Source organism: Podarcis erhardii (genome assembly GCF_964252035.2).
Source record: "Podarcis erhardii genome assembly, chromosome: 10".
Classification (NCBI taxonomy): Eukaryota; Metazoa; Chordata; class Lepidosauria; order Squamata; family Lacertidae; genus Podarcis; species Podarcis erhardii.
This window is the reverse complement of record NC_138500.1, coordinates 14306950-14334494: the sequence shown is the minus strand read 5'-3', so window position 1 is coordinate 14334494 and position 27545 is coordinate 14306950. Positions and strand designations below refer to the sequence as shown.

Genomic DNA, 27545 nt, shown 5'->3' with positions numbered 1-27545 from the left:
ATACAATAACTACTGCAATCGACACAAGATAATGTCACCAAAGCAGCTATCTGTAAACAAACAATAAACACCCATAAAAATGGCAAAAGTTGTTTCTTTCCCAAATAGGTGTTATCTTAAACAATAGCAAACACAGTAAATAAAGAGCTCACTTCTAATATATCAGTGGTTCAGTGCTCATTTCTTCTCTTTCCAAAACAGATCTTATCTTAAACAATTGCAAACACAGTAATTAATAGTCCACTTGTGATATACCAGTGGTTCAGTGCTCGGATGTCTTTCCAGTAATCAGAAGTTTCGTTGCTAAAGAGCTTAGTCATCGAGCTTTGTAGTAAATAATATACAACTTAGGAGGTTTAACTAACTGAACGACATCGTTCTCTTTCTATGCTCCTCCCGATGGAAACATGCAGATGGGGACAAATATACCCCTGCTTTAAGTCGTTTACATACTGTCTTCTCTTGTGTATTATTTGGGAAAGAAACTACTTTTCCCATTTTTATGGACGCTTATTGTTTGTTTACAGATGGTGGTATTATCTTGTGTCAGTTGCTATATTCAGCAAAGCAAGAGGCATTTTCAGAGTGCAAGGACATATTCCAGACAGACAAAAACTCTGAAGGTTGGTGCAGGTCTGGTGAGGGGGTGTGGCCTGAGGAGAGGGGGCGTGGCTGAGGAAGAGGAGGAGGAGCCTGAGGAGAGTCCAGAAATAGATGTCTGGTGGGCATTGCACCTTCATTGCTCCTGCTTAAAATACCATTCCTCTTTATCTTCTGTCTCTAGAAACATCAGCACTCACATTCCCACATAAAGCAAAGGAAATCCAAGCATAAAACTCAATAAAACACTCTAAATGCAACAGATTACCTGCCAGGACTGTAAACTTTAAAAAGCTATGAACTGCTGCAAAAACACAGGACTTTCCATTTTCCAAAGTCAATAGGGGAGTACTCTGGAGTAGCTGGTTTAAACACTTGTTTAGGCAAATGGGACATTATGCTCTCATCTTTATTTATTTTTTCAGTGATTAGATGGATACATCTTTTTATGCACTTGGATGCAAGGAAGAATTTAGCCATAGGAAACAATGTGTGTTTCTGTCTACAAACAAACCACAGGGTGCTTTCAAAGCAAGGTTGCAAATACGCCAGGATCACATTCAGAACATTTTCTGCCTAAATCATTTCTTTTGATACCAGAGAGAAATGCATGAATTTCCAAGAGTGAGAGCAGAAGGCTTGGGATTACACAAGTGTACCCTAAACACAAATTGGTTTTTGTTTGCTTAGGAAGTCGGGAAAGTTAATGATTTCCCATATGGACCTCAGAACCACCTTGTTTTAGGGGGAAATGCTGTATTGTATTGAATGATGCCATAGCTGCTGCTGACAAGGATCCACAACGCAGGTAGGCTAAGCTTTGCTTCCTATTGGGCATGATGAAGTACACTGATTCTCTCTGGGAAAATGGCAAAGCCATGTGGGCTTCAAAAAATACTTAAGTGACCTATGTTGCTGAATAAAGAAAGACTGTGTTCTTTTGTTCCTCTGGTTCAAGAGAGCAACAGAGGATAATAGGCTGATTCACACCATGCATGTTCAACACTTGATGTGTCATCATGTGATGGCTTCTCATTGGATGCCTTTCTGCATGCCATGTGTGAACAACCTCCATGAAAAAGTAGTGTGGGTTGCCAACTTAAAGAACAGATGCCCAAATTTCCTTCCCAAACAATTCCATACCCCGCCCCCCTGTTTTCTGCTGCTCCAGAGAAGCGGACACGGAGCAATGGTTCCAAACTATAAGAAAGAAGATTCCACCTAAACATTAGGAAGAACTTCCTGACAGTAAGAGCTGTTCGACAGTGGAATTTGCTGCCAAGGAGTGTGGTGGGGTCTCCTTCTTTGGAGGTCTTTAAGCAGAGGCTTGACAACCATATGTCAGGAATGCTCTGATGGTGTTTCCTGCTTGGCAGGGGGTTGGACTCGATGGCCCTTGTGGTCTCTTCCAACTCTATGATTCTATGATTCTATGAAATAGGAAGCCTTTTCCTGGCTGAAATGTTGTTATGCTCACCCTAATCTCCAAGAGTAGAGAGATTTCGCAGGTGCCAACACTCACCTTGGGTTTGAGTCCCTTGGGATGAAGGTCACTGAACACCATACAGTGGTACCTCTGGTTACGAACGCTTCTGGTTACGCATGATTCGGGTTATGAGCTCCGCTAACCCAGAAGTAGTTGCTCCTGGTTGCAAACTTTGCCCCAGGATGCGAGTGGAAGTTGCGTGTCAGAGGTGCATGCAGCGGGAAGGACCATTAGCGAAAGCGCGCCTCAGGATAAAAATGGTTTCAGCTTAAGAACGGACCTCTGGAATGAATTAAATTCATAACCAGAGGTACCACTGTAGTGTCTTTTTGAAATCTAGCTTTATTTGCAAATATGTACAACCTGAGCATAAGACGGCAGGGCTAGCAATAAATACTACCCATAGCTTTGGTTTTGACACAGAGAGCAAGTGTGTGCCTTCACTGCTGCAAGTTCCAGGCCTACCTAGAATGTTGCCTGCAAAGTTCTGAAGAGCTCTGGAATCATAGACTCATAGAATCGTAGAGTTGGAAGGATAGATAGTCCAACACCCAGCAATGCTAGATAGTCCAACACCCAGCAATGCAGGAATCTTAACTAAAGCATCCATGGCCTCTGCTTAAAAACCTCCAGTGAAGGAAAATCTGCAACAACCAAGGGAGTCTGTTCCATAGTCAAACAGCTCTCCCTGTCAGAAAGTCCTTCCTGATGTTTCGTTGAAATCTCCTTTCTTATATAGTGGTACCTCGGGTTAAGTACTTAATTCGTTCTGGAGTCCGTTCTTAATCTGAAACTGTTCTTAACCTGAAGCACCACTTTAGCTGATGGGGTCTCCTGCTGCTGCCGCCACAAGATTTCTGTTCTCATCCTGAAACAAAGTTCTTAACCCGAGGTATTATTTCTGGGTTAGCAGAGTCTGTAACCTGAAGCATATGTAACCCGAGGTACCATTGTAACTTGAATCCATTGGCTTAGGTCCTACCCTCCAGAGCAGCACAAAACATGCTTGCTCCAGCTTCCATGTGACAGTCCCTGATCCAGCTTGGAATCCTTTATTGACATTGTGCATTAGACTGTCTTTTATTGATCACTTTAATATTTAGCTTTATTTTTCTGTAAACCGTTTTGAGGTTTAATTACAAGCAAGCGGTATATAATTTTTTTAAAATAAAAATAAATGTGAAGATCTGAATTTAAGATTGGGGAAAAAATGAGAAACTCAAATTGACACGATGCACCCATTCCTCCTTGGGATTAGGCAAAAAGTCCCACTCTAATCTGTGTTGTTCAGACCCCACCTGTAGTACTGTGTCCCGTTCTGGGCCCCACAGTTTAAGAAGGATGTTGACAAGCTGGAATGTGTGCAGAGGAGGGCAACCAGGATGATCAAGGGTCTGGAAACCAAGCCTTATGAGGAATGGTTGAGGGAGTTGGGTATGTTTAGCTCGGAGAAGAAGAGACTGAGAAGGGGATAGGATAGCCATCTTCAAATATCTGAAGGGCTGTTACATGGAAGAGGGAACATGCTTGTTTTCTCCTTCTCTGGAGGGTAGGACTCAAACTAATGGCTTCAAGTTACAAGAAAGAAGATTCTGACTAAACATTTGGGGAAACTTTCTGACAGTAAGAGCTGTTTGGCAGTGGAACAGTCTCCCTTGGGAGGTGGTGGACTCTCCTTCCTTAAGCAGAGGTTGGAAGGCCATCTGCCATGTATGATCTAGCTGAGATTCCTGCATTGCAGGAAGTTGGGCTAGATGATGCTCAGAATACCTTCCAGCACTACAGCCATATGATTCTATGAGCATCATCTCAGTCATGATGCTGAGATAATAATCAGATCTTAAAACCAGCACTAGGGAACCATCACAGTTTAGGTCTATTGTGCTGATGTCCTACTTGTGAGCTTTGGATTTGCATCTAGTTGGCTAGACAAGGACAGTACTAGATGATGCTCTTTTGGTGTTCTTATATCCACAGCAAGAAGGGACTATGATTGTACATGATGGGGTAGGTTTGGTTCCATCAACTTTATTTTAGGAAGTTAAAAGCAAGCATTCATGTACTATGAAATCTTGGCTACCAAAAGTCAAGGGCAGGGAGTTTAAGGGTCAGCTAAGGATTCAACAGAAACAACTCCCTTGCACAGTGGTCTAACTTTGCCTAATGGTAGGGCTGGCCCCGAAAGCAAAGTTTGCTGAGCTTGCAGTGGTGCTAGGGCCCCACAGTCCAACTGCCAAGATGCTTGGTTCAAGACTTTCTCCCTCACTGCTCTACAGCATCCAGTAATTGGTTGCTCACAACACAAGTCAACACGTGTTTCCCCTCCCAGTTTTCACGTTATTCAGCATTAGTATGAAGAAAAGCTCTTGGGATGAGACAATTACAAATAATTCCTGACTGAATGGTTTCGAAGACCACCACTTCATTCCATGTGAAATAAAAAGAACAGGGAAAATGTGGTGTGTCTTATGTTCTCTTTGCAGGAAACGGGGAAATCACTGAAAAATCGCAATCATGAAGGTTGCTGAGTCAGGAAATGTGAATGGAGTCGTTGTGGAAACAAAAGCAGCAGACCTGTCTAAGGAGGATGAAGGTCCCAAGGAACTCACAGACAGGACAAAAACCTCGTGCTGCAAAGGGCTGAAGGTCCAGTGAATTCCTTACTATTACTATTTCTTTTCTTTTTTAAAGTCTAATTTTCTGCTTTGCAACAGTCTTTTTTAAAAAAGACTCTTCCATTTGGAAGTGTATGGTTTTCATTTGAAATCCACCACTGATACGGTTGGGGTTCTGCCTTTTTCAGTTTCATAGACCTGGGGAGTTACTAAGCTACAGATGAGGAGTCAATGACTCTCCAGGTGTTTTCAAATTTGGGGGGGGGGTGAAGCTGGTACCTGCGTAGCCACTCCTCTATTCACGTTATGCCTTCTCTTGTTCTCCTGAAAACATGAAAGGGGGTAGAGTTAATTTCAGGACATAGGCATCAAAGGAAGCCACCAGGGTGCCCTCCCCATGGTGTTGGGTTCAAACTCCCATCTGTCGCAGCCAGTTTGGCCAATAATTAGGGACGATGATGGTTGTTGTCTTGTACATTGTTCCCCATCTCTGTTCTAACTCCAGATAACCCTGGTTGCACATCTTGTTGCTTTATGCGTGAGATGCAGAATCACCACATGGGAATCATTAACGCAAAGGATCGTTAGATGTCAAGGCTAGGTCTGTGCACCCTGCCAAGGCAGTTCCCAGACACTGCATCATCAGCACACGACAGCCTTGAGCAACTGCCAGTCACTCGTGATGCAGGCTCTATCCGCCACGCCATAAATATTTTTTTCACGAGGTTCCCTGGGGACTAAGAGTGCGGTTTTCATTTCCCTCAGTGCCCCAAAGCATCATTACAACAACCTCACCCTAATGTGGGTCCCTCCAAGCATTCGGGACCACAACTCCCATCATCCATGATTATTGGCCATGCCAGCTGGGGCTGGTGGAAGCCAGAGTCACAAACATATGGAGGGTATCACATTGGGGGAAAGACTGGGTTATACTGATAATCAGCAAAGAACTGATCAATATGATCTATAAGGATGAGGCCAATGAATTTGCAGATGACATCAAACTGAGAGGGGTAGCTAACACCACAGAAGACTGAATCGGAATACAAGATGGCCTTAACTGATTGGAGAACTGGGCCCAAACTAACAAAATGAATTTCAACAGGGACAAATTTAAGGTTCTGCACTTAGGTAGGAAGGACCAGTTGCACAAATATAAGATGGGGAACACATGGCTTGCCAGCACTATATGTGAAAAGGATCTAGGGGGTCTTAGTAGCTTAGCCTGTGGCAACAGTGTGAGGAAGCAGGAAAAAAAGCTAATGCTGTTCCAGGCTTGTATCAAAAGAAGTATAGCGTCCAGATCAAGGGAAGTGATAGAATCACTCTGTTCTGCCATGGTCAGACCACACCTGGAATACTGTGTCCAGTTCTGAGTGCCACTGTTTAAGAAGGATACTGACAAGTTCAGAGGAAGGCAACCATGATGATCAAGTGTCTGGAAACCAAGCCTTATGAGGAACAGTTGAAGCAGTTGGGTGTGCTTAGCCTTGGAAAAAGGAGACTGAGATATCTATCTTCAAATATCTAAAGGGGTGACAGTAAAAGCTGTTCAACAGAGGAATGGACTCCCATGAGAGGTGGTGGACTCTCCTTCCTTGGAGGTTTTTAAGCAGAAGTTGGGTGGTCATCTGTTGTGGATTCTTTAACTGAGATTCCTTGAGGTCCCTTCCAGCTCTACGATTCTGTGATTCCAGGAACAATAACAAAAAATATTGTTGAGCCTCACTTGTGGTGTGAAATATTTGAGAGGGAGGACTACCCACTAAACTTCCTAAATGGCTCTTCATAATACTGTTCTTGGGCATGGCTTGATAGCTGCTCAAGAAGCATTTGCAGATGACTTAAGTCACACACAGCCTATCAGATCCTGGGAAAATACAGTTGAGGGACTACTTCATATCTCTGCTGCGGGAGCAGAGCCCCTTCTGCCTAGTTCCTTATGCTTTCTGGGAGGAGGAGAAACAAATCTAGGGGTCATTGTAGTGGCTTAAGACCTGTCCCACCCCTGTTTAAGACTTTATATTGAGAGACTACTCTGGAATCTAAGGATCTCAACATATCACAATTTTCTTGGAACATCTGAAAGGCGGCTTGTCTCCTGATATTTTTTTGTCCCAATAAACCAAAAAATAAACCTGCCTGAGAAAAAAAAAGCCTATGACCTTTTGACTGCAAACTCTCTTCTCCCTTTGCACAGAGAAGTCAACAGCGCCCCAAAGTTCAAAACCCAATCCATGCTGTTTACTCACTTGTAACTATGTTATTCAAGCACTTCTAACTTTTAACCAGTGCATCAGGACTTTGTTTGTTTTGGGACCAGATGAAATACCAAGAGGGCTGTGTTGACAAAGCTGGAGACTATTTGGATAAACATTGAACCCAAGACTACCCGCCTGAACTGGCAATGGAGAGAAATCAGCTCAAAACATATATTGGCTTCTGTTTTGCATAAGTGTCTGTGCCTCTCTGGGAGAGGGAATTACTAGCTTGCAAAATACATCGGATGTGTCTTGTGACAGCCAATCAAATGTTGTAGCATTCTTGCATAGTTGAAATGCACCATCAATGATTGCATATAAAGAGTTTCTGACTTCCATCTCTTTGTCACACTGTGCCATTACCAAGAAATAGAACTCAGGGCAGGGCTATGCTAATGAGCAGGAGAGAGAGATTGATTCTCAGTTGTTTGAGTATTTTTTCTTGTGTTAACAGCAAGGCTGTTGGAGATGATAGACATAACCCATTGAAATGAATGACCTCAAGTTTGTCACATGCATTAATTTCAATGGGTCTACTCTGCGTAGGACTGACATTGGCTATAAGCCATCGACTACATAAAACTTTTTCTTCTGAAGGACAAAGGGTTACTTCTAGAAGGACTTTGATCTCTCAGAGAATAGGGAAGCATGGCTTCCATTATCCTGGAGAAAGCTCGTTGATGATGTGACATTCCCCAGTCCCACCCCCTTTCCCGTCTTTCATTAGGCCTTCCTTGCTGCCCTGGCATTCACCTACTTCAGCAAAGTGTTTTCTGGGGCTATGATGAAAAGTTCCTTCACCCAAATGGAAAGGAGGTTCGGCATCTCTTCCTCCACGGCTGGCTTCATGGATGGAAGTTTTGAACTGGGTAAGTAGTCAGAGAGAAGCCATGTAGTGGGGAGCAGGAGGGGAGAAAGCCCTTGGAGAGGTGAGCTGAGAATAACATGGATCACCATCTTCCATTCCTTGCTCTTCCTCAGAACACTATATACACCTTCTGGGTGAGAAAGGTTCATTCTTGGTGGATGTTGATTCAAAGGATCGTGAATGATAGGGACATAAAGAGAGTCCTGCTGGTTCACAACAAAGGCCCATTGTCATGAGAGCCAGTGTGGTGTAGTGGTTAAGAGCGATTGACTCATAATCTGGTGAACCGGGCTCACTTCCCCGCTCCTCCACATGCAGCTGCTGGGTGACCTTGGGCCAGTCACACTTCTTTGAAGTCTCTCAGCCCCACTCACCTCACAGAGTGTTTGTTGTGGGGGAGGAAGGGAAAGGAGAATGTTAGCCGCTTTGAGACTCCTTAAGGGGAGTGAAAGGTGGGATATCAAATCCAAACTCTTCTTCTTCTTCTTCTTCTTCATGATTGGCTGGACACAAAGAAATGGTGGGAGGCACCAGCTTGGGAACCCCTAAAGGATGAAGGCTCAGAGCCTGGGGATTGATGGTGGAACAATGATGAGTGGTCACAGGGAGAAGAGGGAGAGGTCTAGGAAGAGGAGGCATTGGAAGCTGAAGAGATATCAGTGTTTAGTGAGCGGGAAGAGTCTGTGGGAGAAAGAAAACCAGAATCAGAGGCAGAAGAAGGAAAGGAGGGAGGCCAAGAGGCAGAGATGAGTCCAGCTGGTGAAGAAGAGTCAGAGTGTCACCCCCTCCTGCTGGGTCAAGCTCCCCTCCCCTCTGGTCTCCCAGGACCAGAAGAGGCATGCAGAGGGAGGAGCTCAGACAGGCATACCGGCAGAGTCTCAGATTGCTTGGGAAGGGCCTGAGGGAGGAGGAGATTTAGGCAGCTGTAGAAAGGTGGGGACCTTCAGCCTCTGCAACTGTTTCATGGGGCAAGACCCACCAAGAAGAATTGCTGTGGTCATTAGGACCCTTTGTGACCATTTGCAGGGAACCCATGTCCCTCCTCATGTTCCTGGACTACAACTCCCAGCAGCCCCAGGCAGCATGGCCAGTGGTCAGAGATAATGGGAGTTGCTGTCCCAGAACATCTGGAAGTGCATCCACGCCGTAGGATGTGATGCAACAGCCTCATCCACAATGGTTGCCAGTCATTGACCTACTGTGTGGGGAAACCAATTTTACCATAACTTTACTATCCCTGTTTCCTTGCAGTGCCCCCCCCCCCAAAGAACACCAGCGGGTTCTGAGAACAAGTGCAACGAATAAATACTCTATCATTATTTACATTGTTTTCCAGGGAATCTGCTGGTGATTGCTTTCGTGAGTTACTTTGGGGCAAAATTCCATCGGCCAAGGGTGATTGCTCTGGGATGTTTTATCATGTCTCTTGGGAGTTTCTTAACAGCAATGCCTCACTTTTTCATGGGATAGTAAGTACAAGCATGTTTACATTTAGTTTGTTAGATTGGCCACACCGCTGTCTCTGAAGGACATTATTTGAGATGCAGAATGAAACATATATAAAGATGAACGGTAGAGGTGAACATATATGTCCCTTTCTGGTTCATAACAATTTCAAATATGTATTGGGACATGTTTCATCCCAGTATAAACGTTTCAAAACATGTTGGTTTGTATCCAATGCTGGTTCAACTCAGGACAGACACATTGAAATGAACGGCCATGCCTAATTTAGGTCCATTAATTCTATCGGGTTTACCCTGAGAAGAACTTCATTAGGTACAAACCCTTTAATATTAAAATATGCATTTTTGTACTTTTTCCCAAAAAGAAGAAGCTTGAGGCTGTATTGCAAAATTCAGTGAAATGTGAAATAAGAAGGATATAATTACATGTAGAGATACAGGACATTCACCACCTTCGCTGGTTCCGATTTAACAGACACAAATGTGTCAAGGCAGCTTACAACAATCAAAACGCAAAATACAGTAAAAATAACATTGCCGAAACAATAATGAAATGTAGCAGATTGGAGCTAGGATAAAACTGCAATCCTAATCCTCTTTGGTTATCCTTCCCATGTTGTCTGTGTCTGCTTAGAAATTAATCCCACTTATGTCTTGGATAAGTGCTTTTGCTGTATCTCCAAGATGGCCAATGTCAGCTAGAGCTACCAAACTTCTTTCCAGCCACTTTGACTAAGCAACTCTTAACGATGCATTAAATAGTTCTGAAATTTAGAAAGAAATCCCCATTCTTTACTTCTCCTTATCTACATTGTCTATAATTGCAAATGGTCACCATGCTATTCCCACTCTCCAGTGCCAAGGCATCTCTCTGCATCTTTCTTCATCAATAAAATAATAATAATAATAATAATAATAATAATAATAATAATAATAATAATAATAGTTTATACCCCAACCTATTTGGGCTGGGTTTCCCCAGCCACTCTGGGCGGCTCCCAATTGAGTGTTAAAAACAATACAGCATTGAATATTAAAAGCTTCCCTAAACAGGGCTACCTTCAGATGTCTTCTAAATGTCATATAGTTTATTTCTTTGACATCTGATGGGAGAGCATTCCACAGGGCAGGTGCCACTACCGAGAAGACCCTCTGTCTGGTTCCCTGTAACCTCTCTTCTCGCAGTGAGGGAACTGCCAGAAGGCCCTTGGTGCTGGACCTCAGTGTCCAGGCAGAACGATGGGGGTGGAGACGCTCCTTCAGGTATATATGATTAGGGGCTTATCCAAACTTGCTTTTGTACCACACTTCTAGGCACAGGTTCTTGTTTTAACACTCCTCATCCAAACACCTTTTTTTTGGGGGGGGGGAGTGTTTCCTCCATGAAAACCCGCTCAACGATCTGTGGAAATCCCAAATTGCCATTTGCTCTGATTCAGCATTAAAGAGTGTGTTTTCTTGGAGAAAGCGGGTAGCTCATTTTGTCACAGAACCTTAAAGTGTGGACCTGTGCCTACAAAGGAACTGTGGGATGAACCTCTGGTTTACCTTTCTTTTCAGTTATAAATACGAGACATTATCACGAGGGTCTGAGAACTCGACATCCAACCTCTCTCCTTGCTTACTGAACCAAACAGTCCCAGAATCACCAGGGATGTCTGTGTCAGGTAAGGTTGTGGTTTCTCCATGGAAGTTTGTAAGTAGCCCATCAGAAGTGCTGGGGAGGGGGCAGAGATATGCTGGCCCTGATCCCAATATCCATGCATTGAGCATGAAGTTTGGGCAGGGGAGCTTCTAATAGTGCTCACTTGAATGCATTTGGTAGCCTTCCAACCTTTCCATTCAATGTGGGGAGATCAGGGGTTGAACAGGCAGGAGCAGAGATTTGAGGAGCAGAGCCGGTGCCTCTACTCAGTATTTGCCCACTCTTGTTCTTTTGAACACTTGGAGAAGCCTAGTGTAAAGCGCTGGACTGTACAACAGGTAGCCCACATGTTGCCCTCTGGATCTTGTTGGACTCCAACACCCATCAGCCCTAGAAATCATGGCCAAAGGTCAGGGTTCATGGGAGTCGTAGTCCAACAATATCTGGAGGGTCACGCGTTTTCCATTCTTGCTATATTGTGAGCTCTGAGCGTTGATCCTTATGCAAGCAAAATGGAACCAATGGATGGCTTGGGGGAGCTCTAGACCCACCTCTACGATTCTCCATCCTGTCACTTATTCCATGTTATATTTTACTCCACACCAAGTCCATATCATTGGCTACCGCTAGTGGATGTGGGCATGGAACCACAGATAATGACACGTGAAAGGGGGTGGATTGGGGTATTTCTTTTGGCATTTGCAAACACCAGGTTCCTCATCCCTCATCCATAACAGGTGCACATGTATGTACTGCTGTGCTCAGTGATTGAGGAGTGCTTACAGCTACTGATGGTGTGAAATATGGTGGCTCACTGGGACAGGACATTTCCACAATGTTATGCTGCTGCTGAAAGAATTGCATTGGCTTCCAATTAGCTGAGTTCAATGTGCTGGTTTTACATCTACAGCTTGGGACCAGGGTGGCTGAAATATCATTTCTATCCTTATGCGCCCTGTTAATCGCTGTGCTCTGGAGCTGAGGGCATCCTGCAGATACCAGGAAGTCTACTCCACACAGCTTCAGTACTGTGGCACTTTTCCTTTGCAATTCCCTCCTGTCAGAATTAGACGGACACTATCTCTCTTGTCTTTTTGGTGCCTACTGAAAACCTTCCTTCTGCAACAAACCTTTTAAACAGAGATTTCCTAGTCTGCATTATTTTTTAGATGTTTTCATTGTTCTGTCATTTATGTGTTTGCCACTCAGTGGGTGGCAAAAGGTAGATTATCATTATCGTTATTAATGTCAAATGTATTATGGAGCTCATTTTGTCAGGCAAAATGAGCTTCTGATCCCTAGACCACAGTGTGGAGAAGAGATTATTATAATAATAATAATTTATTATTTATACCCTGCCCATCTGGCTGGGTTTCCCCAGTCACTCTGGGTGGCTTCCAACAAAAGATTAAAAATACATTAAAACATCAGTCATCAAAAACTTCCCTAAGCAGGGCTGCCTTCAGATGTCTTCTGAATGTCAGATGGTTGTTTATTTCTTTGCCATCTGATGGGAGGGCATTCCACAGGGCGGGCGCCACTACCCCGGGTGTAGTAACCGGGCGCCCAGCCACTTGCCCCTCCCTCACCTGTCTTTGCTTCTCCAGCCAGAACAGGTTTCTGGAGCAAGGCTGGCAAGCCCGTTTACTTTTCCAGAAACAGGACAAAATAGAACCGGTGGGGCTGCCACCACTCCCTCAACCCAGGGTTACCAGAAGCCACAGCTCAAGGGAGCCAGCTGTGCTCCTTTGTTACCGGCTAACCCCCAAACTGCAAGCTGTTTTCACGAGCTTGCAGGCAGAAATCCTTTGATACAGCACAACCAAGAAGTCTAGACGCTGGAATTAGCCATTCCCCCGGATAGGCACACACAACACAAGAATATGTCTTTCTTAAGATTTATTTTAAAAACATAAAAAACATGCTAATAAGCAGGCACATCATTTGGTACATTACAAGAACAGAAAAATAAAAACGTTGTAAATTATAGCTAGCTATATACTCACTTCTATACTCAAAGGCAAAGCTAGGATAGTTAGAGTCTTTCAGAAATCCACATCCAAAGGTCTCAGAAAATCTTCAAGGCAAAAGCACAAAAAAACGAAAAGACGTCTGCTTGGTGGACATCAGCAGCCGGGCGATTCCTTGTGAAAATGCAGAGCGCGCTCTCAAACCCAGTTACAAGATCTTTTATCCATAATTTACACGTGGACTTAGAAACCCCCAAACCCAATCAGAACCCTTTGATTACATTTGATGACTAGCTTGTGGGCTAATAATTCTAACTTGTGGCAGCTGAGCCAATTAAACCTGCAAAACCCAATTAAGCCTTCAGAACCCAGATCAAGGGGTTTCCTCCCTTCCCATGGTAGAACTTAGGCAGATGTACATTCTCAGGCAATCAAGGATAGATAGCATTTCAAAGGGTATGGTCACAGCTTCGAACACAGGTGTTTAACCTTCAAATTAGCCCAACAATTCCTTTCCCATAGAAGTCCTCTCACGCCCTTGGAGCCAGCGGGCCCACAAATTAAAGCAACAGGACAGCTCTCATATTCCTTACTGGTTTCCCACAAAGCCTCACTCTCCACTTGACCAAAGAATAGCTACTAGGGGAGTACTAACTTTACTACACCGGGAGCATAGGAATTGGACATCCCACCACCAGAACATCCTTGGTGAACATCTCCTGTTTGGGATTGCTTGGGAGGATATGTGTTTCTGTGCAAAAGGCATGACTACGTACTCCTGCTATAACTGCTGTTATTTGCAGGCTGTGCAAAAGAAGTTGTATCTTATGCGTGGATTTATGTCTTGATGGGGAATCTACTACGTGGAATAGGTGAAACACCAATAACTCCACTGGGCATATCGTACCTGGATGATTTCTCGAGAGAAGAAGACGCTCCTTTTTATATTGGTAACGTCTCATAGGAAAATCTCATCTCTAGTACTAAATAAAGGTAAAGGGACCCCTGACCACTAGGTCCAGTCGCGGACGACTCTGGGGTTGCAGCGCTCATCTCGCTTTACTAGCCGAGGGAGCCGGCGTACAGCTTCTGGGTCATGTGGCCAGCATGACTAAGCTGATTCTGGCGAATCAGAGCTGCGCACGGAAATGCCGTTTACCTTCCCATAAGAGCGGTACCTATTTATCTACTTGCACATTGATGTGCTTTTGAACTGCTAGGTTGGCAGGAGCTGGGACCGAGCAACGGGAGCTCACCCTGTCATGGGGATCCGAACCACCGACCTTCTGATTGGCAAGCCCAAGAGGCTCAGTAGTTTAGACCATAGCACCACCTGCGTCCCATGTACTAAGTAGTGCCTGATAAAAACAAAGGCAGATTTTTCAAGCTGCAGCACTCAGATTTTGCACCTGCTCCTGAGTTGTATAGCATGTCAAAAAGCTTCTTTATAGTAAAATCTGGCTTCAGTCATCAGCAGAGTTAGAAGCATTTTGCATTCATGTTGTCTAAATTTGAACTTTCTGTCATTATATTTTGACTCATTCACAATTTGATTTTTTAAAAAAAATCTGCTTTGACTTGAGAAGTGTACAATTTCTTCAAAAAATTCTCAAGCTTTGGAACCAAATGAGGTAAAAAGTCATAAAAACAGTATCGCAATGCTTTATTACTCAGGAAAACGTTTGTGAATCTCTTTAAGATTCACCAGTTCTGACAGAGTTCGCCCTTGCATTATGACACCTGCTGAAGGACACTATCAATGTATGTATGTTGATAAGGCTGCAACCCTGTAACCACTTACCTGAGAGTAAACAACATTGAAGTCTATGGACTTTACTTATTAGCAGACATGTGTAGAATTGCAGTGTTAAATGTGTGTTCGGAAATGCAAGCTTGATCCCAATTATTCATAACGTGATTCTTTAAACTAGGTGAAATATACTCAGAGTCGAGAGTGGATTTCATGCTCTTTATTCAGCTCATAGTGGTGAGGAGGAATAGAAGTTCCCCCAGAATGTCTGCTTTATATACATTATTTACACAATGGGCCCCACATGATTGGCTAGTTCCGGGATTCACCTGTAGGCCAAACTGGTTGCAGATTCACTTCCACCTGTAGCTGGATTGGGTGGCTCCTGTGGACCAATCAGACTGCTGCATTCTGAATCCTATTGTTCTAGGACCAATCAGACTGCTGCATTCTGAATCCTATTGAACTCAGTACATAACACTAGGGCTGTGCTACCTTTTCATCTGTGAAGAGTGGTCTTTCAAAGGGCATGAAATATAGGATATCCCATCCTGCTCTGCAGTCCCAACCTGCTCTGAAGCTTGTGTGCACTGGAATATACTGATAATATTTTCTTTATAACTGCAGGCTGTTTGCACACAATAGGAATGATTGGCCCAATGGCTGGTTTCCTTTTGGGATCTCTGTTAGCCAGACTTTATGTTGACATTGGCTTCGTGGATCTAGGTGAGTTGCAAGCTGAAGATTGGTGATTGTAACATGTGGCATGCACCATAGCTTGACTTACAGCTTTGAATCATATGGAGCTGTGAGCTCTGCAGCCTTCACATTTGGATAGCTCCCAAGCCCAAGTGGGATGCTTTGGAAAGATTCGGAGTTCTGGTTATTAAATATACCAAGAAAAAAGCACACCAAGAACTCAGGCCAATATAAGTTTCAGTAGTGGGAGATTACAAGCTCAAACAGAGATTACAAACTCAAACTCATAAGGATACGTATAACACAATAATTCGTTACAGAATGAAAGATAAGAGTTTATGAGTAGAGATAAGTTCATGTTAGTGCATAGTCAGATTCAACGTGAAGGTCTTAGTTTCAATCATTGAGAAGAAGTCAGAAGTCAATTATGGATCAGAAACCAGGACAGGGCCCTGCTTTGATGTATTCACCTTCATCAGCTGGAAGTATCAAATATTACATGAGAATATATTTAAATTCTAAATTATCATAAATTATAAAACAGTCATAAATTATAAAACAGTATTATACAACATTTGGTTCCTTACCTAATTTTTAAGGGGTCGTGTAAGTTTGAAGAATTCGTATAAATATATCCTGTTATTTTCTACATTTCTCAGAGATAACAACTGAAAATAATGAATATTAATAATTACATGTGTTGAATCAAATTAAAAACTCTAGGGCAGCATATAATCATAGGATTCCTCACCTAAGTATGGGTAGATCAACATGTATTTTGTGCTTTTCTGTGTGTTTGCATTTTAGAAGTGAGCCTATTACCTTTTATATGCACTTAAAGGTGTAAATGGGATCCCCCTAGATCTTCTTAAAGGTATAGAGTTCTAAAGTTCAGAGGACAGCTGCAGTTTGATTTAAAGGTCTTAAAGAAATGATGTATAATTCTGATAACTATTCAGACCCATAGGGGCCATGGTCTTAAGTAAATGAATGTACCGGGCTTCCTGTTGTAATAACAGTCCACCTGTCCTTTGTCAACAACAAATTGTCGCTGTTTTTTTGTGTTGAATATATGCTATATGGTAATTTATGGACCTAATAGGTATCTAAAGCCATTTGCACATAACAAAATATGTGATATTTTAGGGAGCAGGCTAGCAGGCAGGGGCCATTACTTACATCATAGGAGCCTACACAACACAAAACACTGTTGCTGTATGTAGATTTTATTTTATTTGTTTTTTATCTTATATTTTGGAGATGTACATCCAGTTTTTTTCTTTTAAATTTTTTGGGGGGGCCCAAGCGAGTGAGGCCCTAAGCTATAGCTTGTTTAACTTATACGTAAATCTGACACTGCTGCCAGCGTTTGTACACAGTTATTTCCCATATATTCAATGAGTGTTCCCCAATCTTCTCTAAACATATGTTCTTCTTGTTCTCTCATTCTATATGTTAAGTCTGCAAGCTGCACATATTCTGTCAACTTAAGTCACCATTCTTCTTTGGTTGGGACCTTGTTCATTTTCCATTTTGGGGCTAACAAAACACGGGCCGCAGTAGTGGCATACATTAATAACCCTTTTTGACACCTGGGAATTTCAGTCTGAATTATCCCCAACAGAAAGGACTCTGGGGTTTTTTGGGAAAGTGCTTTCTCCCTTATCGTTTCTTACCATGGATAGTTGATGCACAGATGGACTTTGACCTGTCTCCTTCTCTAGATACGGTAACGATAACTCCGACTGATTCCCGCTGGGTTGGCGCGTGGTGGCTGGGCTTTTTGATTGCTGGCGTCTTCAATCTGATTTCCGGCATCCCTTTCTGCTTCCTGCCTAAAAGCCTGGACAAAGAAGGAGCGAGCGATCCTGAAAAGAAAAAACTGGAAAGTCATGCTGATGAAAGCCATATACAGAAGGCTGAAAGTCAACGAGGAGCTCGCTTCTCAAAACTGAAAGGTGAAAGATCTGCCCTGGCGGCCCAGGACCTATTCCATGGGTCGGCAAACTAAGGCCCAGAGGCCGGATCCGGTCCATTTGCCTTCTGGATGGTCCAGGAATCACCGTGTAGATCAGCGTGGGGATTCTGATCATTCGGGCCGTGCCATTCCCCCCCACACACACACACCATGGCGACGCCTCCTCCCTCCCTCCTCCTGGCTTCTCCCTGCCCTGCCTAGAGGGGGAAGGGGGTTGGGCTTTGTTGAGTGCCATTTTAAGCAGCCCCTCTCTGGAGCCAGCCCTTTCGCGCTGCTCATTGTCCCGCCACCAGCCCCTGCCGCTCGCAAGGCACAGGTAAGCAGCCACTGGGGCTCGTCCGGTGCTGTGGAGAAGGGAGGGGAGAGTCGTGGGGGATTCCCCCCCAAATATAGTCTGACCCCCCCCCACAAGGTCTGAGGGACAGTGGACTGGGCCCCCTGCAGAAAAAGTCTACTGACCCCTGACCTATTCAGTCGTGTCAGGCTGAATGGATGATCAGTTGAATGGAGAAGGGGAAGCACTGCAACAAAGGAAGGCCGTTGGGCAGTGGTAGGCAGGGATGTTAGAGAGAAATAGAAATGAGAGGGGAAATTATTATTATTATTATTATTATTATTATTATTATTATTATTATTTCCATAAATTTTTATTCAGGTTTTTTTCCATAATACAATGCAATTAAAAACAAACCAAATAAAAGCAAAACCAGAAAAAATGAAAAAAATGCTAGTGAGCTGCAGTTTTGCCACTTGCTGCTGCCGCAGCTCAAAGATACAATTAACAGCAGCAAATAAACTAGGATATCAGTTCATGACTGGGTAGTGACTCTCATGGGTCCAAATGTTTTCATTTCTTTGAATTTGATGTTTTATAAAATGATGTGCAGATCATTCATAAAATGTGCAGGTCTGGCCTGCACTAAGCACCACATCTCGCTCTCTTTCAGAGTTCTTTACGTCCCTGAAGAGAACACTGGGCAACCGAATGTTCTTTATGTTATTGTGCTCATCGTTGCTGCAGTTCAGCAGCTTTATTGGTTACTTTACATACAGCCCGAAATACATAGAGCAGCAGTATGGTCAGCCAGCGTCCAGGTCTAACTTTGTAACAGGTGAGTCCTGTGTGTGTGTATTAATGAAAGGGACTTGAGCAGTAAATGTGCATAGTAACTGGCCATTGTGCACATTCACCAGGCCTCATGATGAATGTGCACAAAACTCTTCCTAGAAGAGGGTGCTGTGTACATTTCCCAGTCAATATACATAACCTCCAACAGGCTTTGGGCACTGTGCATATCTTGAGTGATCTTTGTACATTCTCTAGCCAATATGCCTTGATTTGTGGGAGGAGGTGATTGGTTTGTTTTGGTTCTTGTTTTTATTATGCATTTTGTGTTCTCATTTTGTATTTTTATGTTGTCAACCACCCACTGACTTTTGGATGAAGTATTCAGATGAAATTTCATTAATAACAATAGCAGCAGCAGCAATAATTGCCAGTCGGTATTGGGGAATGTGCATATTTCACATGTGTTTTGTACATTCTCCAGGCAATTTGCAGATTATCCAGTCAGTATGCATGCTCTCCAAGAAACACGTAGTCTTTGTACCCCAAGCTGCTTCTGGAACAATGCCTAATCCTCATGGCCCACCTGAAGAAGTAGGAAGAAGGCAGTCCAGCCCCTTTTCACAACTCTCTGTTGTTCCCAATTCAGCTGATCAGATTACTTTTGTATTTCTCCCACATGTGTCTAATAGGAGGTTAAGATCTAAATCTACAGATTTAATCTGCAATCCATTTCCCACAAAGAGGAGGAGCAATACTGTATTCTTAATGTTGGTCCTTTCCCCCTTTTAACATTTCCAGGGTATCCTTTCAGTCTCCTCACCCGTTTGCTGTCCCTGTTAAGTCATTTGCAATGTGGGGGGGGGGGGGAATAGGACATGATCCTTATTTCCTTCTTTGTCTTTTATTCCAGCCGTCACAGCCATACCAGCAGTCTGCCTTGGTATATTCCTAGGAGGCTTCATCATGAAAAAATACAAAATTGGCATAGTCGCCGCAACCAAAATGGCATATGTACTGTCATTTCTAGCATTTGTCATTTCGCTATTCTACTTAATAGTGGGCTGTGAGAACCACACAGTGGCTGGATTGACAGTATCTTATGATGGGTATGTGATACAGATGCACTGTGTGTGTGTGTGTTGCAAAGATTGGTACGTAGCTTTGGAGGTACATTGGTACCTCGGGTTACAGACGCTTCAGGTTACATACGCTTCAGGTTACAGACTCCGCTAACCCAGAAATTGTGCTTCAGGTTAAGAGCTTTGCTTCAGGATGAGAACAGAAATCGAGCTCCGGCAGCGCGGCAGCAGCAGGAGGCCCCATTAGCTAAAGTGGTGCTTCAGGTTAAGAACAGTTTCAGGTTAAGAACGGACCTCCAGAATACTTAACCTGAGGTACCATTGTATTCCTGGATCCGTCTTTGCCATTGGAGGCCCACATGACCTTGGCAGCTAGGAGTGTCTTTTACCAGCTTCCTCTGGTACGCCATCTATGATCATATCTGTCCAACGTGGCCATTGTAGCATTTGGTAACCTTGAAATGGGACTTCTGCAATGTGCTCTGTGTGGAGTTGCCCTCAGGCCTGGCCTGGAAGCTCCAGCTGGTGGGAAATGAAACAGCTAGACTGCTGGTGGGAGTAGACTACGTGTGGCACCTCTGCTAAAACATCTCCACTGGTTCCCCCATGTGGGATTCCCAAAAATAGATCAGAGGCAGTTCATATTTCATCCAGAAGAGCTTTACTGCTACTGAAGGCAAATGAGCATAACGGTCACGAATCCAATACATTCAGGATTGGCACTGTCCATAAGAAATCCAGTTGCAGCAAACTTAACTTAAATTTACAATAAGTTATAATAAGACTAAACCACAACACTAAGCATATTGTGTACAGAACACCACACCAGAAGGAAAAGAGACAGAAAGAGAAAGTGAAAATGCAGGCTCCTTTTGGCCGTAGTTTTATAGTCAGCATGACCTTGACTGAAGAGATAACAAAAGCAGTTTAAGCCAGCTGTGCTCAGCTTCTCTAGGGAATAACCCAAACATCATGAACCTTCTGCTTGTTTCTTTTACGCAGAGAAGCTTCCAGAACCCTCTTGAATTAATTAGAATAGGAAAGATCTCTACACATCAGATCAATACTTTCTGTACCTAGAAATGCAAATTGACAACTGGGCAGGGGTGGCCCAACACATTTTGCCACCTGAAGCAAAATGGGGAGTTGCTGGCTCCACCTCCTCCTTCCCCCTGCTGAAGCCGAGGTCCTGGTCCTCTCCTCGCTTTTCTGGCAGCAGAGGCAGCAGGTGGGCTTGGTGGCAGGGCAGACACAGCAGTGGGGTTTGCCACCTCTGGATCTCAATGGAATCTCACTTCCTAAGACATTCACCTCAGTGTGCCTAAGGGTAATGCCAGCTCTGCTACCAGGCCAGGTTCAACGTTCTCATGTTCAGAGACAAATTTCTGCACAACCTGGGTGGGTCCAGGTTACCTTAAGGATCCGTGAGATCCTCTGGAGGAGAGCTGTTTGCTGTTCCCTGTGCGTCATGGACTGGAGGGACACAGAAAAATGGTGGGAGGAACCAGCTGAGGAGCTCCTGAGGGAAGAAGGTTCAAGTGATTGATGGTGGGACAACAAAGAATGGTCAGAGGGAGAAGACTGGGGAAAGGGGGTCTGGAAGCTGAAGAAGCAACAGGGTTTAGTGAGCTGAGAGTCAGTGGCAGAGAGAATTCCAAAATCAGAGGCAGGAGCTAAAGCAGGAGAGGAGGGAAACCAAGAAGCAAAGATGAGTCCAGCTGGTGAAGAGGCACGGGTGTCTCCCACTCCTGCTGTGACAAGCTGCCCTCCCCACTTATCTCCCAGAACCAAGAGAGGCATGAAAAGGGACAAGAAGAAGTTGACTTCTCATAGGTGTAGTCTCAGATTGCTTGGGGGAAAACCCTGGAGAGCAGGGGACTTAGGCAGCTGTGGGGAGGTGGGGACCTTCAGTCTGTACAACTGCTTCATGGGGCCAATATCTGCTGGAGGTGAGCTGCTGCGCTCATTAGGCCTGCCACTCCTGTGCAGATTCTGTTTTTGCTAATAAAGAGTTAACACCAACTTGCTCGGTGTAATTTACTGCTGTCTCGCTTCTCTCACCAAAATCACTAGAAGTTGAGTATTTAGTCCCATGCTGTAGGGCATCTGGAGGGCACCCTGTTGGTTACCCCTGTGCTAGATGTGCCTTAGGATGAACTAAAGGAAAACCTCCCTGCTTATTCCACAAGGCAAGCGGTTGCACGGGGCGCAACTCCTTTATCTTCAGCCTGTAACCTGAATTGCAACTGTGCCACAAACCAGTGGGATCCGGTCTGTGGAGAAGACGGGATGACGTATGTGTCGCCCTGTTTCGCTGGATGCAAAGCTGTGACAGGATCCAGGAAAGACACAGTAAGATCTTTATTTTCCTGAAAATAATAATAATAATAATAATAGTAATAATAGTAATAATAATAATAATAATAAATTTATACCCCACCATTTGGGCTGGGTTTCCCCAGACACTCTGGGTGGCTCCCAACAGAATATTAAAAACACGATAAAACATCAAACATTAAAAACTTCCCTAAACAGGGCTGCCTTCAGATGTCTTTTAAAAGTCAGATAGTTGTTTATTTCCTTGACATCTGGTGGGAGGGCATTCTGCAGGGCGGGCGCCACCACCGAGAAGGCCCTCTGCCTGGTTCCCTGCAACCTCACTTCTCACAGGGAGGGAACCACCAGAAGGCCCTCGGAGCCGGACTTCAATGTCCGGGCAGAACAATGGGGTAGAGATGCTCCTTCAGGTATACTGGACCAAGGCTGTTTAGGGCTTTAAAGGTCAGCACCAACACTTTGAATTGTGCTTGGAAATGTTATTGGAGCCAATGTAGGTCTTTCAGGACTGGTGTTTTATGTCTCGGCGGAGGCAGTGCTGCCTTTTACCTTGAAAGGGGATTGGGGGAAGAGAAATGAACTCTTTAAAGGAATTTCTGGTGTCCACTACTTCTTTTTCTTTCAAAAAAGGTGGGCAAAGGCAGAATAGATAGGCATATGGAGTCCAGGATTTAGCTTCCATTCATTTATTTACCTTATGCCCAAAAAACTTTTAACCTTCTTTTCAGGTTTTTCAGAATTGTAGCTGCATTGAAAAAGGGGATTCTGGGCTGAGGAATTCCTCGGCAGTTTTGGGAGAATGTCCAAGGACTGACAGTTGCTCAAGAAATTTTATTTATTACGCAGTGATCAAAACAGTGGCTTCCTTTTTCTATGCTCTGGGAGGGACTCCTTTTTACATGATCATGATTCGGTAAGTAACAAGTTGTGCCTGCCACAAGAAAGGCCATACAGGTAATAGCCGCTCCTGTCCTTGTTTCATATTAAAAGTTCCCTGAAAACAAATACCGTAATTCCATTGCCCTCTGCTGCAGATTTCCAACCCCCCGGCAAGAGACCCTTAGTATTCTGTGGCAACTGAGCATGCTAATTTCTCAATTGTTGCCTACTTATGTACTGTATTTTTCGCTCCATAAGACACACCTGACCATAAGATGCACCTAGTTTTTAGAGGAGGAAAACAAGAAAAAAAATATTCAGAACAAAACAGTGGATGTATGATTTTTGTGGTTCATGCTGTTGCCACAGACATGTGATTTGATGGTGAATTTGGGGTGACCCAATGCAAAAATCCTGAGGATCCATGTGGATCCGTGCTTTGTAACCACGTTTTAGCACCATTGCGGCCCCACGCAACAGTGGATGCATGATTTTTTTGGTGCAGGCTGTAGCCATGGACATGCTATGTGATCTGATGGTGAATTTGGGGTGACCCAATGTAAAAATCCTGAAGATCAATGGGCTTTTACCTCCCCGCTCCCAGGCAGCCTCCTTTATCTCTGCTGTCCCTTATCTCCCTCCCGATCGCTTACCAATCAGCTGCTTCCTTTCAACACTTCCTTCCCTCTTGTTTGCCTTAGTGTCTTTACCTTACCTGGAGCAGTTTTTTTGCGCCTCCTTTTCTTCTAATTTCTCTCCTCATTGCTTTAGTCTTCCTGTCTCCTCTCCTTGCAAGTTCGCTGTCTTTACCTCCCCCCTCCCAGGCAGTCTCCTTTATTGCTAGCGTCCCTTAACTACCTCCCGATCACTTGCCGATCAGCGGCTTTGTTTCAACACCCACTTCCCTCTTTTTTTAAAAAAAGCATGATCTGCTTTTTGCCCCCGGGCAATTCGGCTCCAGGGACCATGCATTTGCTCCATAAAATGCACAGACATTTCGCCTTACTTTTTAGGAAGAAAAAAGTGTGTCTTATGGAGCGAAAAATACGGTACTTAAAAAAAGAGAAAAGAACCTATTTGTTTAATTATTCAGTTTCTATCCTGCCCTGCGTCCCAAAGGAGGCCAGGGTGGTAAATTATACTTTTTCCAAATCCTGAGATTCCCCCCTCTTCTTTCACAGTGGCCCAGTCTTCCATCAGGACCCCATTTCTATTGGCATTCACAACCCGAGTTCAGTATTAGAGGGAGTCGTACCAATAATACACTGCAATTCCTCTTTCTTTACCCCAAATCCCAGCCTTTCGGAGCTGTCTAAATTCACTGGAGGCAAGGCTTGAGTTCACACAGCTGCCCTTCCTCCATGGTCATAAGGTTTGCTGAATCGGGCAAACTCCTGAACTCACCTTTTGCACTAGGCTCACTTTTGTCACACTTTTCCAACATCCCATCATGCTCTGCAATGACTATGTCGATTAGATTGGAGGGAACATTAGAAGCTCTCTTATTCTGAGTCAGGGTATTGGTCCATCAGCTCAGAATTATCCACACTGATTATCCATGCTGATTGAAGGTCTTGCTGACCCTTGCGTTGCATTGGAGAGGCTCACAATTGAATCTGGGACCATCAGAATGCAAATTATGCTCGCTTCCAGTGAGCTTCCCCCCACAATTGCTGCTTAAATGCTAGGAAGGGAGGAATCTGCTGTCAGTTTACTGCACATAACATTGAGATGCTTAGGTGGAAAGCAAATAATACTAGATGATAATACAGCCAAAGCACTACCAATGGATTGCTCACTGTGTTAGTAACATCACAGATAATTTATAGAGACTTGCAGGAATGTATAGAAGCATATTTTCCACCAACGCTGATTTCTTCCATCCTTTAGGTGCGTAGATCCAGAATTGAAGTCACTTGCAGTTGGACTCTATACGCTTGTTATGAGAGCTTTAGGTAAGAAACATCACCATTCTGGTCATTTTTGAATATCACTGGACACCCCCCCGCCCCAGTTCTTCACACACTCACACTCACACAGGCAAGTGAGCAAGCAGTATGGGGGGGGGGCAGGCTTCTGTTGGAGCGACACTGACATTACTCTGATGTAGGCCAGCTGGGTTGGGCAGAAGGACCCAGTCCGATGTAAAGAAGATTTGGATTGGTCTCTCTGTGAAAGAGATGTATGGGGGGTGAGGGAAGGGTAGGAGAGGGAGGTATATGTGTGCACAGTCTGTGCATGCCACTGAGATTGCTCCTCATCAGGCTGATTTTGGTCTTCTCCCCACCCCCCAAAACTTTTGTACTTTTGCAAATGTTGGGGTTTCCCCTATCTAACTGAGATCACTCCCTTTGTTTGTGGCTGTTGCCAGTTTTGCTCCATACCTGAAGAATGTTTGCTGTTATCTGTTAAGATGATTCGGTTGAGCAATCCCCCAAGTGGCTTATGAAACCTGCATGCTCAGAAGTGGGGGTTGGGAGGGGGGTGTCTGTCTCAGAACCGTGGATGTATAAGCCGATAAGGACCATCAGTTCCCTGCTAAAGGCAACTGGTTGACCACTGCTGGAAAGAAAATGACCTGAGCAAGGGAGGCCATACATTATTGCAACGATCTGCTTAGTATTTTGTGTTACTGGGCTTCTAAGACTTACACACATACAAACACCCTGTCTCTACTATCACTCTACCCAATAATATTGTCTAAAAATGTGCTTTAGATGACAACCTATATTTAGTGCTTGATGTTTTTCAGCTGGAATTCCAGCCCCTGTTTATTTTGGGGCAGTGATAGACAGGGCTTGCTTGAAGTGGGCAAGCAGCAGCTGTGGCAAGCGAGGAGCTTGCATGCTTTATGATGCGACAGTGTACAGGTGAGCTCTACTGGAATCCCACAGCTTCTCTGTCATCTCAAGGGCAGCTGTCTCATTAACTTAATGCAATGGCTGGGCTCAATCTAGATGACTTCCTGCCTGGCAGCCATCCAGGTGGAGTCCTCTGAGCCTAGCCGTCTCTCTGTCAATTAATTTTAATGCCTGGCGCCAGGATCCATCTCTCTTGGGCAATTTGTTAAGAGAACAACAGGGCTTCAAGTTATCGTTGGCTAAATTACGTTGATTAATGCACTAGAGCTTTGGGGTGCAACCATAGAATCATAGAATTGAAAGGTCTCATGCAGAAGGTCTCAGGTTCAATTCTGGGCACCCCTAGGCAGGACTAGGAGAGATGTCTGTCTGAAATCCTGAAGAGTCACTGCCAGGCAGTGTAATCAATGGTCTGTCTCAGTATAAGGCAGCTTTCTATGTTCTTATCTCCCCCTCCGGTTCTGGAGGAGGAATCGCTTAACCTGGCCTGGTAGCATATGGACAGCCAGGGCAGATGTCTTAGGAAAGATGACACACGCTGTTTAGTCACTGCATTCTGTACTGGCCGTAGTTTCTGAACCAGTTGCATGCCCAGCCGCAGAGTCCCCATCGCCACCGAGTGTGCCCAACTAGGGTATATGAATAAAGGGACACCCCAACTGTCTGGGATTAAAAGGCCCCAACTTTATTGGTTAAAGAAATAGGTAAGGTAAAGGTAAAGGGACCCCTGACCATTAGGTCCAGTAGTGGCCGACTCTGGGGTTGCGGCACTCAACTCGCTTTACTGGCCGAGGGAGCCAGTGTACAGCTTCCGGGTCATGTGGCCAGCATGACTAAACCGCTTCTGGCGAACCAGAGCAGTGCATGGAAATGCCATTTACCTTCCTGACGGAGCAGTACCTATTTATCTACTTGACATGCTTTCGAACTGCTAGGTGGGCAGAAAGAGGTAGGTAGGCATAGGTATTGGACGTGTAGCCCTCTCAGCCTCTTAGTGGGTGTATGGAGTATGACAGGGTCTGCTTGGGGCGGGGGGGAGGGGGAAGAGAAGGGGTCATGGCAAAACACAAGTTTACACTGATGGTCTGACCCTAGGCGTTGAGGAAGCTCTATGGCCCGTTAGCCACCCGCTTCCGGCTCTATGGACAGAGACTTGCTCCTGGCGGACTGCACTGCTGAGGGCTGCCTCAGCAAGCTAATTTATGCCTGGGAAGCGGACCTGAGGGAAGACTCTGTCCCTCAGGTATGCTCCCCAAGCTGCACCCCACCCCCCGACTGCCATGGATAGGCTGATTTGAATAGTGGGCTTGGCAGATGAATCTGAATGTGCATTTTCTCAAAATTAGCAAAGTTTTCCCCACTTTGCTGCTTTAATGAGGCTGCAATATTTGGAGGAACACTGGGTTCACCCCCTAATCAAGATTAATTTATTCCAGTGATCTTTTGTTTTGTTTAGCAATTGAACCTTGTGGCTGCTACTATCTGTTTTGCTTTCTGCTAAATATTCTGCACATTATCACACTTCAATTTCAAATTATTATGTTGTGCTGCAATTTACACCGTAAGCTGCTCTTAGGATTTTTTTGTGTTTGTGATATATAGATAGATTTAAAAAGCAGGAATGAAAAAGTCAAATATAAACACAATTCCTTCTCTTATGCAGACATTATTTCTTCGGTCTAATATTTGTCTTAAGAGCTCCATCCTATCTGCTGGGCATAGTCTTCTTCTTGTTCGTGAAGAAACATTTTGGAGCAAAACAGGCTGATTCCCCCGAAACCAGGAGGAAAGAAGATGCTCTGAATGGGGAAACAAAGCTTAAAGGCGCCGAACATACAGCAGGCCTTTCAGATGCAGAAATGGACACCTGCATATAGCGCAAATGAACACTGTACTTAGGCAACCATGCACAGACCATTGGAGGGGGGGCACCTTGACTATATCAAAGATTAAATTGTCCAACACAGCAGTGAATTATTTAA

At 44.4% G+C, this 27545-nt stretch overlaps 1 protein-coding gene and 1 long non-coding RNA gene across 2 annotated transcripts; one reads left to right on the top strand and one right to left on the bottom strand.

Annotated features, from left to right (window-relative positions):
- Nucleotides 1-91: 91 nt before the first annotated feature.
- Nucleotides 92-2376, bottom strand: LOC309352065. Its single transcript, XR_014161079.1, has 2 exons — nucleotides 2123-2376; nucleotides 92-208 (listed from the first exon to the last, which is right to left on the bottom strand). It is a non-coding gene; the product is annotated as an uncharacterized lncRNA (long non-coding RNA).
- Nucleotides 1276-27545, top strand: LOC309351822 (solute carrier organic anion transporter family member 1B3-like). The gene is made up of 15 exons (XM_081879859.1): nucleotides 1276-1408; nucleotides 4570-4732; nucleotides 7690-7831; nucleotides 9167-9299; nucleotides 10857-10963; nucleotides 13715-13861; nucleotides 15289-15387; nucleotides 17085-17318; nucleotides 18286-18450; nucleotides 19318-19513; nucleotides 21676-21838; nucleotides 22552-22736; nucleotides 24593-24657; nucleotides 25455-25572; nucleotides 27227-27545. Exons 2-15 carry the CDS (start codon nucleotides 4601-4603, stop codon nucleotides 27438-27440), a joined length of 2100 nt encoding a protein of 699 aa, XP_081735985.1. The 5' UTR covers nucleotides 1276-1408; nucleotides 4570-4600; the 3' UTR covers nucleotides 27441-27545.